The sequence below is a fragment of the Girardinichthys multiradiatus genome, chromosome 18, assembly GCF_021462225.1.
Source record: "Girardinichthys multiradiatus isolate DD_20200921_A chromosome 18, DD_fGirMul_XY1, whole genome shotgun sequence".
Lineage (NCBI taxonomy): Eukaryota > Metazoa > Chordata > Actinopteri > Cyprinodontiformes > Goodeidae > Girardinichthys > Girardinichthys multiradiatus.
Genome location: NC_061810.1, coordinates 45789656 through 45806917, shown reverse-complemented (window position 1 = coordinate 45806917; position 17262 = coordinate 45789656). Strand labels below are relative to the sequence as shown.

At 39.6% G+C, this 17262-nt stretch overlaps 1 protein-coding gene across 1 annotated transcript; it reads right to left on the bottom strand.

Moving 5' to 3' along the window:
* Positions 1 to 2786: 2786 nt before the first annotated feature.
* tgfb1a (transforming growth factor, beta 1a) lies at positions 2787 to 17167 on the bottom strand. Its single transcript, XM_047392822.1, has 6 exons — positions 15272 to 17167; positions 8727 to 8996; positions 8387 to 8618; positions 5321 to 5471; positions 4034 to 4144; positions 2787 to 3933 (listed from the first exon to the last, which is right to left on the bottom strand). Exons 1-6 carry the CDS (start codon positions 15606 to 15608, stop codon positions 3886 to 3888), a joined length of 1149 nt encoding a protein of 382 aa, XP_047248778.1. The 5' UTR covers positions 15609 to 17167; the 3' UTR covers positions 2787 to 3885.
* Between the last annotated feature and the right edge of the window lie 95 nt (positions 17168 to 17262).

Below are 17262 nucleotides of genomic sequence, written 5' to 3'. Positions count from 1 at the left end.
AACCGTTGACTGGAATGTATTCTTTAAGATAAGAATGATTCCCACAATAAGAAATTATAGCAAAATCACCATGGACACCTCTGACAATGCCTTTTAATATAAATATAACTGAAACATTCTTTAAGTGTACAGTTAAGCCATAATTATTATTATTATTATTATTCATACCCCTGGCAGATGTACTGGGATGAAGAGGTGAGGTGAATGATATCTCATCTGAGCACGGTATGTATGTGTGTGTGTGTGCGTGTCTGTGTTTCTGCTGTGTGTTTGCATGGGGGTGCTGGGCCCTCTTCTCTGCTTCTGGTCCTCTGTGGCTGCAGCCTGACGCTGCAGTTGTTGCAGCCTGGCTTCTCTCGCTGCTCCTCGCTCTGTGCCTCGTGGTGGTGGGGGGCAGGTCGGGGTTCAGGGGACTCTTGTGGACGGCTTGGTAGTTCAGGGGGGTCCTGGGGATCTTGTCTGCCTCTTTGCGCTGTGGGGTGGGGGATTGGGATTGGTGGTGGGAGCTGGTGGTGGTGGAGCCGTGGTGTTGGATTGTGTCTCTGATGATTTGGGGGGGGTCTCTAAGTGCCGATATACAAGAATGTGAATGTGGATTTAGGCCTAATGTGTGGTGTGTTTCTGTGTGTGAATTACATGTACATATGTGGAGGTACATGTTTGTCTGTATGTGTACATATGTATATGTGTATATGTATATGTATGTGTGTATGTGTATATATGTGTGTGTGTGTATGTATGCATGTATATATATGCATGTATGTGTGTATGTATGTATGTATGTATGTGTATGTTTATGTGTATGTGTATGTGTATGTATGTATATATGTAGATATATATATGTGTATATGTATGTATATGTATATATATAAATAATTGTGTATATATATTTATTTATTAGTTTTTGGTTTGTGAATTCTGGATCAAAAACATAGATGTTAATTAGGAAGGTTACTCAAAGTTAATTTAAGTGCAATTAGGGGGAGAAGGGGTATGAAAAATAAGCTTTACTTCTTCATACCCCTTTTCAGACAATTTATATTAATTAATAATCAATGTCAGATCTCAGGTTAAATATACTGACAAGTTTGCTTGTGGAAAATGTTTATTTTACTGGTTTCTATTTGTGTTTAAGTTAATTTAATTTATTTGGAACTGGAAATTTAATTTAATTTAATGTTTACCAAACACTTCTTTGTATGGTATTTGGATATTTGTTTGTTTGTTATAAGCATTTCTGAAATTGATTTATTTATTTACTGTTGTTTGTCATTGTCTGAAATCATTGTCTGAAATAAATAAATAAATAAATATTTAGAACCAAAATAATTTTCATTTAACCGAGAAGTTTGTTTCTAATAGGAAATAATAAAGTTGTCTGTGAAATGATAATGGAACAAGATAAAGGACTATCAATTTAAAAAAATATAGAATCTAGCTGTTTTTATGTACATTTTAATAAAGAATGCCATCTGAAAAAATATCTTACCCTTCTCAGTAATCAGTGGAATAACCTTTTTTTGGCATTGCAGCAATAAAACCCTTCTTATACTCGCTGAGCAGCTTTTTACATGTTTCTGCTGGTATTTTGAGGATTTATCTTTGGTGATGAGCTTCAAGTCTTTGATATTGAAAGGCCTCCTTGCCATTCCCCTAATCTGTAGCCCCTCCTTAGATTCTCTATCAGATTCACATTGGCTAGGCTACTCAGAAATGTTAATATTATTTACAGTCAGAAAAAACATGTTAGTAAAATAAAAGGATAGCTTTAAATCTAAATCTGCTAGGAGTATGAATAATTTTGGGCTTAACTGTATTTCCTTTTTAAGTTGATCAGATGTTTTAAGAACCTTTAATGAGCCTTTGACTTTTTTCTTCTCTGAGCTCCTTTATTTTGGTCACTGGCCACAAGGCTGGACAAGAACCCAAGTTTATCTTGTCACCAAGCACATGTAGGAGGGCGGTAAGGGAAGTAAAAACATCTCCACAGCTCACTGTTAGAGAGCTGGAGCAAAAAGGAGGGTCTAGAAGTCACCAAGTCTTCATTACAACTATTAGACACCGCCTTCATGCCAAACAGTTTTGGGAGAGATGTCAGAAAAAAAGTCTTTCCTGTCCTACCATCACAAATGTAAACATGGAGGTTGAGTTTTTGTCAAAAAACACTTCAGGTGAGTTTGGTGTGAAACCAAGAATGATTATGTGGAAAAGCACCTCATGGCCACTGTTAAATAAGGCAGAGAAACTATGATTTGGTGGGCCTATCACTCTATGAAACACCTGGAAACTTTGTGCACGTGCATAGTGTCTACATCAGACACAAATCCACCTTTTTCCATGGCCATCTCAGTCCCCAGACCTAAATCCTATAGAAAGCATAAGAGACGACCCAGAACTCAGGGCCATCAGGAGAGATTGTTCAAAGACGAATGGTAAAACCTCCCTCTCTGTTTATGCTCCAACTTTGTAAAATGTTATAGCAGAAGGCTAAATGCTGTCCAGTTGCTAAAATGTTTTATTTTTTTTAAACAGCAGGGGTGTCAATAATTTTGCCACAGAAGAGTTTGTTAAATACATTTGTTTCTTGACATGGATTTTGTTTCCTCCACATTTAAAAACAAAATTTTCAGTGTGAGATTATGCTACTAAAATTAAAGATAAGTTCAATGCTTTTTATACCTGTGTACCAGGGGTGCGAATACATTGGGAGGGCTCACAATGAATTTCATTGGAATATTAGTTTTTATGAAAGTTTATTTTGCACACAAAAGTCTTTACCCCGATTCCATAATTTAAAGAAGTTTATTTTATTTTTTTTGTTATTATTCGCAAACACATTTTGATATGTAAAAATACGGAAAAAGGAAAAGCATGTTGGTTTTGTTGCTAAATCAAATCATAGAATAAACTGTTTAAAAGCTTAAAAAAACACTTATATTTCAAGTGAAATGAAAACTTCCTTTTCAAAGCTACAGAAAACAATTTACCTTGACGTTGGATAAAAAAGCCTGCATGGTGCATGGCTTCTCTAACCTGAGCCTCTCCATTTAAAGCTAACATGCAGACTGTAAATCTTTAAAGGGTTGAGCCACATGGTGTCATCACTCCCCCATCCACGGATTTTACCCGTCACCTTTACAGACCAGGAAGTTAATAGGACAGTCTGCCTTTCAGGTCTTTCCACAAACATTCTGACAACACAGAGCGGTGGTGAGAACATTGTGTTTGAAAAAGAAAAATGATATGACAGATGGACAGCTCCTGTGGAATATATTGTCAGACACGTCCAGCCTTTCAAGCGGAGCAAGTTTTCCCAGGAAGGACTATCCATTTGGGTTTTTCTTCTGTCCTTTAAGATGTAGCCGGAAAGCACGGGCAGCAGTATTATCTTCCAGGAAATTCCCAAACAACCCCAGTTTTCCACCTGGTATTTGACACGTTTTGCTGTTACCTCTTTTGGAAGCTGCTGTGGTAAATGGAAATATCCCATCTGTGAAAACAGAACTTCTTCCATGAAGGTTATTTTGGTCCTTGTGTGCTTTTTTTGTTAAAACTTTGAGTAATAAGTCATTATAATCTTTTCTCTACGTCCAGCTGAGACAGTTCTATACAATATCTCCCCGTTTAGGAAATAAATTAAATTATGCTAGGGCAGATGTTTTCGTTTATTCCTTAACAGAAATATATATACATAAAAATATTGATCATTTTAATATAAAGAGGTCCAAAGTTTCAAGAGAATCCGCTGTGGTCAAAGAAAATCTTGTAAAAAAAACTGGAGATCCACTTCAAAGGATCACATTGTCGTTTCTGTGGTATCAAAAACAACCCTCTCCATTGCTTTTTGTTTCCAGAAGACCCAGAGCAGTGTGCCATGATGTATTTTTAGCTACACTTGCAGGACTTAACGATCATGTTGGACAGCTGGTCCACCTGTAAGTAGAAATCAACTGTAAATCATAAGTGTACATGATGCTTTCACATCATAATGTTACGTAAACATTTCATCTAAAAATATCTGAGGTACTGATACCCTGTGTTGCCTCCCCACGTAGTAGAGGATTGGCAGCGGCTCCAGAGTCTGGGGAACGCAGCACGGCTGGGCGGATGCTCCTGGATTGTGATGTTTATACAGAGCCAAAATCTGCAATGAGGGGAAACAAACAGCAAACAAAGAGCTCAGCTGAGAATTTCACCACCTGCAAGGCATCGGCCAGAGCAGTTTTATTAGACAAGTGTAATGTACAAATAGATGGGCTAGTGAAGAGCACACCAAGGTTGCAAAACGTTACTGAACCAAAAACACTAAAGATTTCCTGCCATGGCGGTGGACCATACAACGGTTTGAAATACTTTGAAGGGAATGGCAGTGATAGTCCCAGAAAGCCCGGAGTTTACTCTGGCTGTGGGGGACCTAGAATGACCCAGGACTTTCCCTCTCTCACCTGCTGCTGCTCACTGCCAGTCAGCTGGCGGGAAGACCGATTGCACTTGTTTCTCTCATTTACATGGAAGGCAAATCAGCTCATTCGGGACTCTTCCTGTAACCTTTGGGACATTTTTACTAATGGTTTTAAACATTTCTAAAACTAATGGAGAAAATACATCTTGCTTAGTTGACACTGATATGAGTGTTAAAAATGTCCCCAAAATAACTGAACAGCTTAAAGTTATTTGTGAGTTTGCTTTGAAATCAGAAGAAAATAACACCTAAAAAAAAAAACTGGACACTTTCACATAAAACATTTGAACAAAAACAACTGGTTTATACGGTGTTTAGGCTGTTAAATCCTCACTAATTCAATCACTTTTTAGTCCATTAATGTTTTAGCAGAGTTTATATGAATTAAATGTAAATAAATGTGGTCAGTTTTAAATGCAAAGTCAATGCAGCACAACCAGAACGCAGCAGATGGGCCACTGCCATCAACTGATGTTATCTTATTTGCTCGTGGGCTTATGGCAGCCAATAAACTAAGAACTGGTTCATATCAATGTTAGGCCGGTATATGTGTGGGTGTTTATTGGTCATAATGAACAGATGGAAAAAGTAACGATATAGCAGAAAAGACCTGAAGTGTATTATAACTGTCAGCCATTAGAGTGTTTCCTTAAACACCTGTATCTCCACTAATCTTCCATTAAAAAGCAAAATCTCCTCTCACTATGGACAAGCACATTTTTTTATTTTCTGCTGCCCTTGAAAGTATTTCAAACATCTTCACTCCCTCTAGCTAAGCTACTGCCATAAATAATGAGCACTTATCAATTCATAGAAAAAAATAGCAGTCTTCATGTGAAGAGAAATTTTAAATCATACCTGTGAATATTTATTTTCAGCGTTCCAGATGTATGTGCATGACCCCATGCAGTAGTTAGCCAGGTAGCCTGTGGGCTGGTGTATCCATTTCCAGCCCAGATCCTTCCTGAAGTCGATGTACAAGCTCCGCACGCAACAGTTCTCTGTTTGGCTACGTTGGACAAATACAGAGGAAAATATTACTATAGTATTAATATTAGAATATTAAGTATTGGTATGAGTAAGTATTAAGATGGCAGAGATTTTGAAATTATAAATAAACAAAACAAGTCAAGAATCTAACAAAAATCAAAATTTTGTGAAAACTAGGAAAGCTCAACAGTTAATCAGAAACTAATATTAGTGAATTTTACACTTTGATTGGATCAAATTGGAATGAGGTGAACTGGATTGTATTTGAGTGGACCTGTTTGCTTTTTTGTATAAATTATTCTTGTGTGAACTGGTGACACACGAGGTCTGAAAAACGGAGTTATACTGAAACTAAACTGTAAGGTGATAAATGTTATTTCCTGCTCTATTTATTGCCAATTTATTACATGGCAATAAAAAAGTATTCGCTTTGTGACAAGTCAACACTAGCTTGACGGTAATAGAACTACTTATTGTTAATGTACATATACATATATATGTTATATATGTATAGCGATGGCGCTGACTGAATCATTCAAAACCCCAGAACCAAGCCTACCACTCTGTTTATAGTTCATCAGTTAATATTAAACCTGCTAATACTGATTTCAGTGTAGCAGCAGGAATGCATTTGAACGCTGTGATGTATATACAAGCCAACATCACCCTGTGAGAAAATATAGAGAACATAATTGTCCCCTTGCTAAATCTATCTTAATTAACTATGATTAACCACATGTTTTGAAAAGCTGAGTTCACACCCAGCTTTGACCACACCCAGCTCTCATTACTGTGGAACGTGTAGAATCAAGAAGGCTCTTCAGAAGACACCGCAGGCTAAAAATATCTCAAAAGGCATCACCTCATTCTCTGTTGTAAAGAAATTCAAGAACAAAGAAACAGAGTCACTGACATATTTCACTCAGTAAAAGAGAAGAAAGCCATTTTTTAAAACTTTGGGATTCCAGCAATCCACTCTGCAAAAGTAAACAAAACCCTTTTTAAAAGCTTTGGGATTCCAGCAAACCACAATGAGAGCCACCATCCACAAATGAACTGTGGTCAACCTTACAATGCTCGCACACTGCGGGACTCTTTTATAGCACCATGATGTTTCACCAAGGCTCAGTGCAGTAAAGCAGTGCAGTTCATGATTCAAGAGGAAGGAAGATATTGGGGGAAAATGGCATCCATGGGAGAGTTTTATGGTGAAAACCACCACTGACGATAGAGAACACGAAGACACGTCTCACATTCTGTGGACTGACCGGACAAAAGTGGAACATTTTGGAAGGCATGCCTTCTGTTACATCTGGCGTAAAACTAACAAAGCATTTTAGAAACAGAACATTATACTGAGAGTTAAACATGGTGGTGTCAAGCAGAAAATCCTGAAGGACAATGTCTGACTGTTTGTGATCAGTTTGTGACCTTAAGCTCAAGCACACTTGGGTTATGCAGAAGAACAATGATACGAAGCAAACGAGCAAAAAGAAATGAAGGCGTGAAAACAATACAACAAAAAATGGGGGGTCAAGGATCCTTCGCAGTGCTGTAAAAGACTTTCTGCCAGTCATCACAAACATTTGATAGCTGTTGTTGCCCCCAAGGATGGCACAGGCAGTTATTAGGTTTAGAGGACAATTTATTTTGTCTTCTTAAGCCGGTTTGGTTTTGATAGATCTTTTCCTCTGATAAATTAAACCACCATTTGAAAACCTTAATTTAAATTTACTCAGGGTATCTTCATCTGATATTATAAATAGTTTAATTATCTATACAATTTAAGTGTGGCAAAAAAACAAAAGGGAGAGGACAAACATTTTTATGATACTGTATAAAATGAATGCAATAATGTAAAGTGCATGATCTCGACAGTAGCTGTCTAGCAGTTCATGAAGAGGGGGTAAAGAGTGTCTGACAATGTTCAGAGCGCTGTTCCTGTGCCGCTCTGAAACAGAATCTGGAGAGAGGGTAGGGACACTCCAGGCACTATCCTCAGCAGGCCCGTATTACTACAGCTGGATCAGCACGTTGATGCAGTCTGTCAACACACCACAGCTCTGTAGAATGTTGTAGGGAAGCTGCTAGGGAGTGATACTTGTTTCAGTTTCTCTGTTGGGCCTATTTCTCGATCCCAGTGGAGTTCTTCAACCAGGTGAGGTCATCAGAGATCTGCACACTGAGGAAGTTAATGTTGTCCACTCTCTCTACTGCAGGGTTATAAATGCTGAGCAGTCTGTGCTCAAGTCGTGATTTCTCGTGATCTCCTTCATTTTGTCCACAGAGCATCAGGAGCATGTACATGAGCCCTCTTGCTATTTGACTTCCTGTATGCCCTCCTTGTTAACCCACTACTCACTACTCCACACCATCCAAACATTTATTGATCAGCTTGTCCTCATATGTGGAAGCACAGTCACATGTTAACAATGTAAACAGCAGTGGCCTGAGCGCACAGCCTTGTGGGTCCGTCTCTGAGTAGTCATCACCCCCAACTCTACCATAAGAACTTCTTCCTGTTTCTCCACACTCTTGTCTATAGCAAGTAAGACACAGACTGCTCATAATTTACACAATGCAACCTCTAAATACCCAAACGATCCATTTAAATGGAATCCTAATATTTGAAACCCCAAAAATATCTTTATGGTCTAATGGTAAACTCAGAAAGTCACCTTAAAGCCCTCAGTTGATGATGAATTCCAGTTTTAGCTTTGTAGTCAAAGCATAATTAAGGTGTAAACCTCAGTTTCCAAATTATATACTCTGTGCTAATGCAGTGTCTTGTGTAGGTGAGGTTGCAGTAAAATACCATCTACACTCTAAGATTTTAAAGTGCTGCACAGATGCATTATGTTCACCATAACCAAAGGATGACAAGAGGTTTGTAAAGTAGATAAGTCATTATTTGAAATCTGCAGTATTGCTTACGCTGTGCAGGTTTCTGTGCCACTGGTGGAGCGTTTCTTGCGTGATGTGAGGTGGCTGCTCATGTTCTTAGGGATGGATATGGTCAGGATGTAGGGTGGTTGACCCGTCATCAAATCCATCCTTCCTTGGTCTCCTCGTTTCGTGCTGATCCCTGAGATACCAAAGGAGAACTGGCTGGCTACCTTCTGCTCACATTCACAGAACACGCGTAGTTCGAACCTCTGCTCATCCTCTGGCAAACAAACATGTTGGAAAAATGTTCAGCCTAGTTGAAAGATGTTAACAGAAACAATGGCTCAACCTGAAAACAAACATTAGTTAGAATGAATGATTGTCTCACCTTTGTCTTTGAGCCACTGCTGCAGGGGTTCGGTGACATCAAAGGAAAGCCATTTGTCTTTCAGTGAATTTGTCATGAAGCGGTTGGCATGGTAGCGGAATGAGGCTCCTGAACTGTAGTACAGCTCCACGCGCTGTTCTCCATTTATGTTGGCGGTATTGATGAGCATCCGTAGCTCTGCACTTGTTAACAGGTGGAAATCCCCCACACTGTTCCGTATATCAGCAATGTTAAAGAACATTGTTCTGGTCCTTTCTGTATTGTTTTTGCCTGTGTGATAAAAAAAAACAACAGGTAATTGATGGGTTAGTCTTAATTTAATGACACAAGTGAAAATAATGTATTTGAAAACATACAAAGCTGTGATAGTTGTATAAATTGTTGTGTTCTGAACCAGCTTGGTCCAATAAAAAAAAAAAACAACAGGACTCATTCAGATATCAGAATCTGATCTGATCAGTCCTGATCCAGAAACACTCAGAACTGCAAGCCCCATCTTGGTTAACAGTGAAATAAAATATCATGACTTGTAACTCTTGCATTGTTTACTATTTTTCTTTACGTTTTTTACAAAAAACACTTCAGTATTAGTCCAAACTAGTTCATGCTTATCTTGGCTCGGGCAATCTTTTTAATCTGATGTGCCAGACAGTTTGTTATGCAGAGCCATCTGTAAAGCATTCCTGTTGAGAAAATGGCTGGCAGTCAGATGAAGCATCAGCTGATACCCATTCATCAAACACCAGCTGGATCCCCACATTCAGAACAGCAATTACTTTTTATGCATGGCCTTATTTAACTAAACTGTTTGTTGTGTTGGTGTGGTGTTTTTATGTGTTTTATTCTAATTACACATAAAGGTAGAAAGGTTGTATTTTATCCAGCTTGGCCTGGAAATTAATGGTGGATTTGTCATTTATAGTGGGCTTCTTTTAGTGCTATATAAATTACACTGAAATTACACAGTGCCCTACCAGATTATTGGCACCTCTGGCAAAGATATGTAAAAAGTTTTGAAATAAACTCATTTTTTATTGAAGTAGACTAATCTCACAATGAAACGTTTTGGAAAATTCAACAAGGAAAGTCTTTTTTAACTAGTAACTTATTAGTAATTAATGACTTTCTGTGTCCCAAGGAGAATAATATGACGTGACACAAACTTCCTTTAGCCAATATTGAACATGGGGAAGATACAAAAACATAGTAGCATAGTCTCGCTCTGAAAAGTTTAAAAATCAAATCTTTAATTTCTCTACATTTATGAAAACAAAATCCCACATTATTTTTTTCAGCACAGGTGCCACAATTACAGGGACCCCTAATACTCCTTTAAAAATGTAACTGGAACATATTTACTTTACCAGTTTAGGTCAAGTTAAAATTAACTTTTGGCAATTTGGTAATCTTTAACTTCCTGTACTCCTGGAGTAAAAATAAGACACAGCAGAGCCCCATCTCTTTTAGCCACTCTGCAAAATGGAAAAGATAAGAGACTGCGCCATTCAAGTCAAGCAGATATGTGTTGATTTCCAAGTCAAGAAATTACTACAGGAAACCAAGAAGCCAGCTAACTAACTAACCTGGCCCACATCTATAGTCAGAATAATAAATAAAAGATTAAAACTATTTAATCTCTGAGCAAGAAGGCCCATCAAGTACTACATCCTGCCAAATACTGAAGAGGATGGTGAATGAGGTTAAAAAAAAAAAAAAGCTCACAGGCACCCTAGTAACAACATTGTTACTAGGGTGCCACTATATGTGGCATGTGCTGCAAAGCTGTTTTACCTTTGGGCAAAATTTAAGGACAATAACTCAGGTCTTCTACTTTCATCAAGCTTTTGGCTCCATGAAAACAACAAAATAAAGGACACCTAAATGACTTTTTTCCTTTATTTTTATGTAGAGGATTATACCTGCAGGTTGTACTTTATTGATCTGATTGGTTAAAGTTATCCCTCATTAGAAAAAGAGTTCAACCAGTTTCAAGTCAAATATTACTGAACAAGGTGTGCTCTTCTGCAGACACTAATTCCTATTCTGGTGTTGGAAACATATGATCTAGTTTCTGTAGGGCAACGCAACACAGTACGCAAATGATTATTAGATTTGCATTTGCATGTTTAGTTGAAGTTGTTCAAGCAAAGAACATGCTTTGTTCCAATATTTGCATCCTGCAAGTCTGCTTATCTTTATAATTTAGTTTTTCTTACTAAAAGGTTTTTTCTCATAATTCAGCCATCAATAGCCAGATGCAGATTTCACAGTGTTACACAATGATCTTAACTAAAGCCAAACATTTATCTATTCCAGCTGCTTCAGCTGAGAGATTTGTTTTCTCAAAGTGTTGCAGCAACTGTAATCCCGGAGTCTTCCTATAACATGACAAGTGGGAACATTCTCCCTACAGAGTTTGATCTAAAACAGAGCCAGGCTACTGAGCCAGGCTACTGACAGATTTACCAACACACATCTTCTAGTTTCATGCAGTTTTTATTCAAGGTAATGTAAAACTGAGGAATGCACAGATAAGCACTGAAGAAAATGCAACCAACATTTACAAACACTTAGAAAAATTGAGATGATGCATTAGAAGTGTGCAGGAACAGGGTGAATGCATAGAAGACAGCCTATATAGCTTGCAAAAGGTGTGAGAGGGAGTGTAAGGAAATTGGAGATGTACATATATCAATGCCATGTCTGGCACTGGACCAAATCCTCTACTCTGCCTGAGCCTGCTAAAGCCGGGAGTTCTCTGCTCCCAGGTCCGGGAACCCAACCCTGCCTTGCATACTTGCTCGGCACGCTCGACCCAGGCTGTACCAGGATTCTCCCTGTCACGGCTGCATGTGTATCGTTTACCGTCATCAGAGCTCAAGTCGTTTCAGCCTTTGTCGAGGGGCCAAACTGAAACTGAAAAGCGCTGATGTGAAGTGCAACGGGAAATGAGATTTTGACATTCTGCAGGTCCCACCCAGAATCTAGTCAAACGTTTGGTTCTGAGAATGAGAATGGAAACACAGAGCATCAAAACAGAGTGCAGCAAGCAGCAACAGCAGGAGCATAAAGCCATCCTATCCAGCTAATTTAAGTAAAAACTGTGTGTGTTAAAAGTTAAGAGAAGTGCTTTTGAAACAGGAAATTAAGTCACTTCCCTTAAGTATCAGTGGTTGCAGTACCATGTTTACCGCAAAACTTTATCCTCGCTTCTACTTTCTCACAGCTTACAGTGTCTCCCAACGGCCATTAATAACTTGCGTGCCTAATAAAAATCTAACACATTATGTGTAGATTTTCTGCTTTATTCTGGACTGAATTAATGAAGCCTCTCTCCTTCAGAAATAACATCCTGCCACAGATGGGTGGGGAGGGGGATTTGTGTGTTGAACTAGAGCCTATCTGTAGGTAAGCCAGGGACAGCTGTTGTGACAGGTTGGGAGACAGCTCTGTAATTACCAGTGGGAGGAATCAGATTCCAGCAGCTGCCTTCTGTATACTCTGCTTCCTTCAATCGTTTACTGATGTCTTGCTCCACTGATTTACGGATGGCCCACCGCTTCTACTGCATCATCTTATTCTATATAATACAAAAACACTTATGTAGAGCGGCAAACTAATTTCTGGATGAACAGTGCTTTGTGGATGATTCCCAAAGGAGAAAAGGCTAGCTGTTTTTGAATGAGCTAAATTACATGCGGACCAACATTACGGGAGAGGTGAATTTGTGTGGTCTTCTGAGGAGGGATGTGGCTGAAGGGATTTAGCCTAATCCATGATGAAATTACCAAAGTGGAGTCTTAAAACCATTACATTTTAAAATGCTTTGCACCCAAATATGAATCCCCGCGAGCTGCTTCAGATTTCAAGGAAGTGTGAGTCATTCTGTGAAAAGGAAAAACAAGACAGCAGATTGGGTAATGAATGCATAGAGTGCCCTTCCACAGTAGTGCCACCCCTGGAAAAGATGTGTAAAAGACTGCATCTTTATTGCAGTGGCATAATCTCACGTTGCTAAATAAAAAGTACATCTATTCAATTGGAACCCCCATCTTTTCCTCCAAAATAGTTACTCTGGGGTATAATTGGCATGATGCAGGCTTATTTCTCCAAGCCTCTTTCCAACAAGGGAAAGACAAGAGAACATAGCATTAAGCACATCAGATGTGTGCTAATCTTTATAAAAAGAAAATAGCTACTATATTTACAATACTTAAAAGGCTTCAAACTGGAACTGTGGTAAACAAGGGCCTGATTTTACTTTACCAGGAGTAGGATGGCAATGTGGTGAGGGGGTAAAAAGAATCACTGTTAAAAGAACAGTGGAAATGTTTTCTTTTGTGTGAGATGCTGCAATTATATATCAGGGGCGTCAATAAGAATGGAGGGCGCTGTCCATAAAACCAATCCTCAGTGCTGCACTTCCCACAGAAAAGCAGATGTTCAGTTGTTTTCTTTATTGCCCTGAATGTGCAATTTATTTCACAAAACCATTATTCTTAGCATTGTAAAACCTCTCATAATAAGCATAGAAAGTATTCATAGATCTGGCATTCGATTGGTGTGCAAGGCTGCTTCTGCTTTAAGATGTGAACCGGGCAAAGACACAGTGGGGACGTTCTCTGGCAGTCCGAGGAGCTAGGAAACACATGCTCCCCACGGGCAACGCTTGTACCGGACCTGAGTCACTCAGCATCTCAGTGGCCATCAGCCTGCCTTCCTTCCTGAAAGCTGCCCCGTCACAAACATGCTGCAAACACACTGATAATAAGCTCAGGAAGCCCAGCAGAGAGGGAGGAATTAGAGGCCAGAGAGTGATAGAAAAAGGTTAATCGTTGTTAAAGAGATATGGGAATTCAAGGGAAATCGCTCAGGCAGAGATATGATGGAGGGCAAGTGACATGATAAGCAAGGGAGAAGTCAATGTCTCATGTTACTGTGTAGGAAATTCCCAGTCCCTGAGGGACAGTGCAACAGTGTGAAAATGAAAACCAAAAGAGAAAACAGCACAGAGTGAGAGAGCCCACTTCATTTACATTCTCATCATAATTCTTCTGTTTGCCATCCTGTTTTTTGGATGTCATCTGAGCAGAACAAAATTGTGCCCTTCATTTTTAAAGCAGCTTTGTTCTTCCTTCTGGTCTCCACACTCCTGATCGTGGTCCATCCACTTCAAGACTTTCTTTTGATGTGGCGGATAAAGGCAGGGGGGGATGTGTATGCCTGCCTGATAAAGTGAGACATACAGGCATGCAGAGAACAATGGGGCATTGAAACCAAACAAAAAAATTATGCTTATCATAATAGCTTGGGAGCCGTTGCACAATTACACTCAAAGACTATTTGGCTGTGCACACAGCAGATGCAGCCACACCAAGTAAACTGTGTTAATGAAGCCGTAAAAAAAGGGGTTGGATATCATGAAAGCAGCGGAGAACATCAAATCATGTGCAGCCAACTTGTAACTTTTGTGATCTCTCATCTCATAAAGCTGCCCAAAGATGTTGAACCCAGATGAGAAGATGTGCACATGGTGAAAGAATTTATAGATCAGTTTGGCCATTTGGAACATTTTTGATTGGTTAAAGCTGTGGTCTGTCCACCTTTGTGTCAGCTTTAAGGCTTTTTAAACAGAAATGTCCACATTTTCCCTGTCTATTAAAGCGTGATCAGAAGCAGCAGTTCTCAAACCCTAACTCAAGTTCTCCAAGTACCACTACTCTGACAGACATTTTAAAACAGAACAAAATCAGACCTAGACTTTTTTTTATCTTTACGGTGACAACCATGGCAAAAACGGTTTATTCACACCTTTTTAATTTCTATTTCGGAACTAATAAAGTGTTTTTGAATTTAATTTAATAAAATATCTATGTTTTATTAAAACAAGTTGCTACAGTGTTAGAAAGTACAACATGAAGATAAATACATTATTATCAGCTGGCATTGCTAATAGTAATTAGTCAGGCCACTGAACATAACAGGTAGCAAATAGCTAGAAAGCTGGAATATGGTGACGTTGGGTTAGATATCATTCCCATATCCAGGTTCCAACTTTAAAGGTAATTAAAACACAGAAACATGTTTCACTGTCAGCCACTTCAGTTTCTTTGTGAGTTCTTGACATTTGCTCCTCTCCTCAGGTGTTTCTGACAAAGCAAACATCAGTGTGAAGGACTCCTCTTTTTGGCTGTTGATGCTTATCAGCTCTACATCAGTTATTTTGTTTGCATTTACCTCTGAAAGTATTGTGTCAAAGATTCTCGGAATACCACTAAAAGCTGTGCTATCAGTTTGAAAATCATGGATCTAAAGAATAACTTTTTTCAAGTAAAGAGTTTTGGTTAAACAAACACTGCTCTGTGTTCAGAGGGTTGTGCAACTTGCTGCGAGTGGTTGTGAATGTAGAAGCATAAATCACAGCCATACAATTATCTGACATTCTTACACCCATCCTTAGACCAGCAGCAATTGCCCTCATTCTTGAAGGGTTGCCCTAGCATACATGATTTATGCCTTGATCCTTTCAGTTAACTTGTACTTACTGGTCATGTTGAACCTGTTCAGCACTTTGGCAAAGTACTCTTCCTCCTCCTGTTCTGGGGAGATGGTATTCAGGACCTCGATCTGTTGCTCCTTCAGCATGTCTTTAGTGCTGTTGTAGAGGGACTGCAAGGTGGTGGGGATATCCGCCTTATCTCCAGCTTCTTCTGGCTCAGGAGCTTTAGGCAAACGCAGTTTGCTGAGGATCTGGCTCCTAATAGCCTCTATGCGCTTTTGCCTTACCATCTCCAAGTCCAAAGTCTTACATGTGGACATACTGGACACGTTCTCGAGCATATGCACAGCCATCAGCAGCAAGAATCCCAAAAATCCCTTCATTGTGACAGCTTTACAACTCAACCACTTCTGAACCTTTTAGTAAATCCTGCCTCACCTTTTTCTTTCGCTGCCTGCCTCCAGTCGAGGATGCTTTGAGAATAGTGAATCACTCCAAGGAGAGGTGTGACTGACGCAAGGTGTTTACACACAACAGAACAATTACAGCAGTGTGGAGAGTCCAGAAAGAACCACTGCTGTCCCTACTGCTGTGAAAACCACATAACACTCATCTTGTTTGCACAGAGGCAGGTAGAGAGAATCGAGTGGGCAGGCAGACGCCGAGTGTTAAGCCAGCCTCTGACAGCCACAGGGGTAACCCAATGATGGTCCACACTATGAAGTGAGTCCAGAGTAGAGCTGTCAAAAGCTAAATAAAGCTCATCCAAGCATTGAAAGCTCCCCAAACACTCGTATGACTTCTCCAACACCCCATGAGTCAGAAATAATCTGACAGCTCTCAGATAGTCAGTAGTCCTCCGCCTGTACTCACACACCAAAATGTGATTTTCAGTCCTCCACCTGCAATATTTAACGTAATCCTGTCTTAGAGCAAGTTTATACCTCTCCACGTGCCAGCCCTGTGCCGTATTGCTCAGTAAGCAGTCTCTTATTACATGTCCCCGGAGGCAAGTGAAGCAAATGTGAAATGAGCTGCAGCCCAATGAGCAAAAATGATGACGGGTGCTGCCAGAAACTCACTTATTCACTTTCTGTGCCTAAAGACTATTAATCTGTCACAGCCTTTTGTCCTATCTGAACCATATCATTTCTTAACAGACCAGTTTGGACTATTCTTGATGGATTTAAGGTCAAATCCGTATTTTTAAAAGAGAAATATACAGCGGAACCTAAAGTAGTACTTTTACTATTTTACTTCATAATAGTCACAGAGTTCTTACAGAAACATAAATCAAGACAGAAAAACATGTGACAAATATGGGTTGCACTTAGCTCTGACTACCTCTTTTCACAAAGGATAGCATGTGATCTGTGTGTAGCTGCATTAAACCAGCTTTCAACGCCTCCGACTCAATGACAGAGCAGCTGGCCTGCTATCTGCCTTGTTCTTCTCATGACAACGCAGACGAATCATCTGCAAGTGTACTACGCCAGAGATAAAATTAATGCCAACAGGCCTACAATCAGAAGTTTAGAATGTCAGTCTCAAGGTAATCCTGTCCTGGTGGAAAAGCTTTTAGGAATCAGACACACCTTCTCTTTACAAGACAGCACCATCCAGACACAGCAGTAGTAAACCCTGGCAGTAGCAGGAGGAACAACCCTGTTTTGGGAAAAGGATCGCAATTTTTCCTCTATCCATCGGTGTCACCTTGTTTATGCCCTCTAAAGCTCCTTCACACCTTCTCGCTTTTAGTCTCGTCTGACACAGCTCTCCACTCACACCTTTTCTTTGTCTCTGCTCTCTGCTTTCTCCCGCTGCATGTCAGAGCTTTCTGCTCAAAAAGTGATTTGTGGGAGCTCCAAGCTCAGATAACTTGTACTCTCTCTCTCTCTCTCTTTTGCCCCTCTTGGTTTTTTCTCTTGTTCCTGTTACTCTTCTAATAGAGCGAGAAGCTCTCCGCCCAGGAAATGAAGCCAACGGCAGTGAAAACATCTGCCGGAGTTATGCTGCCTTCCTTGTGTTCTTACCATG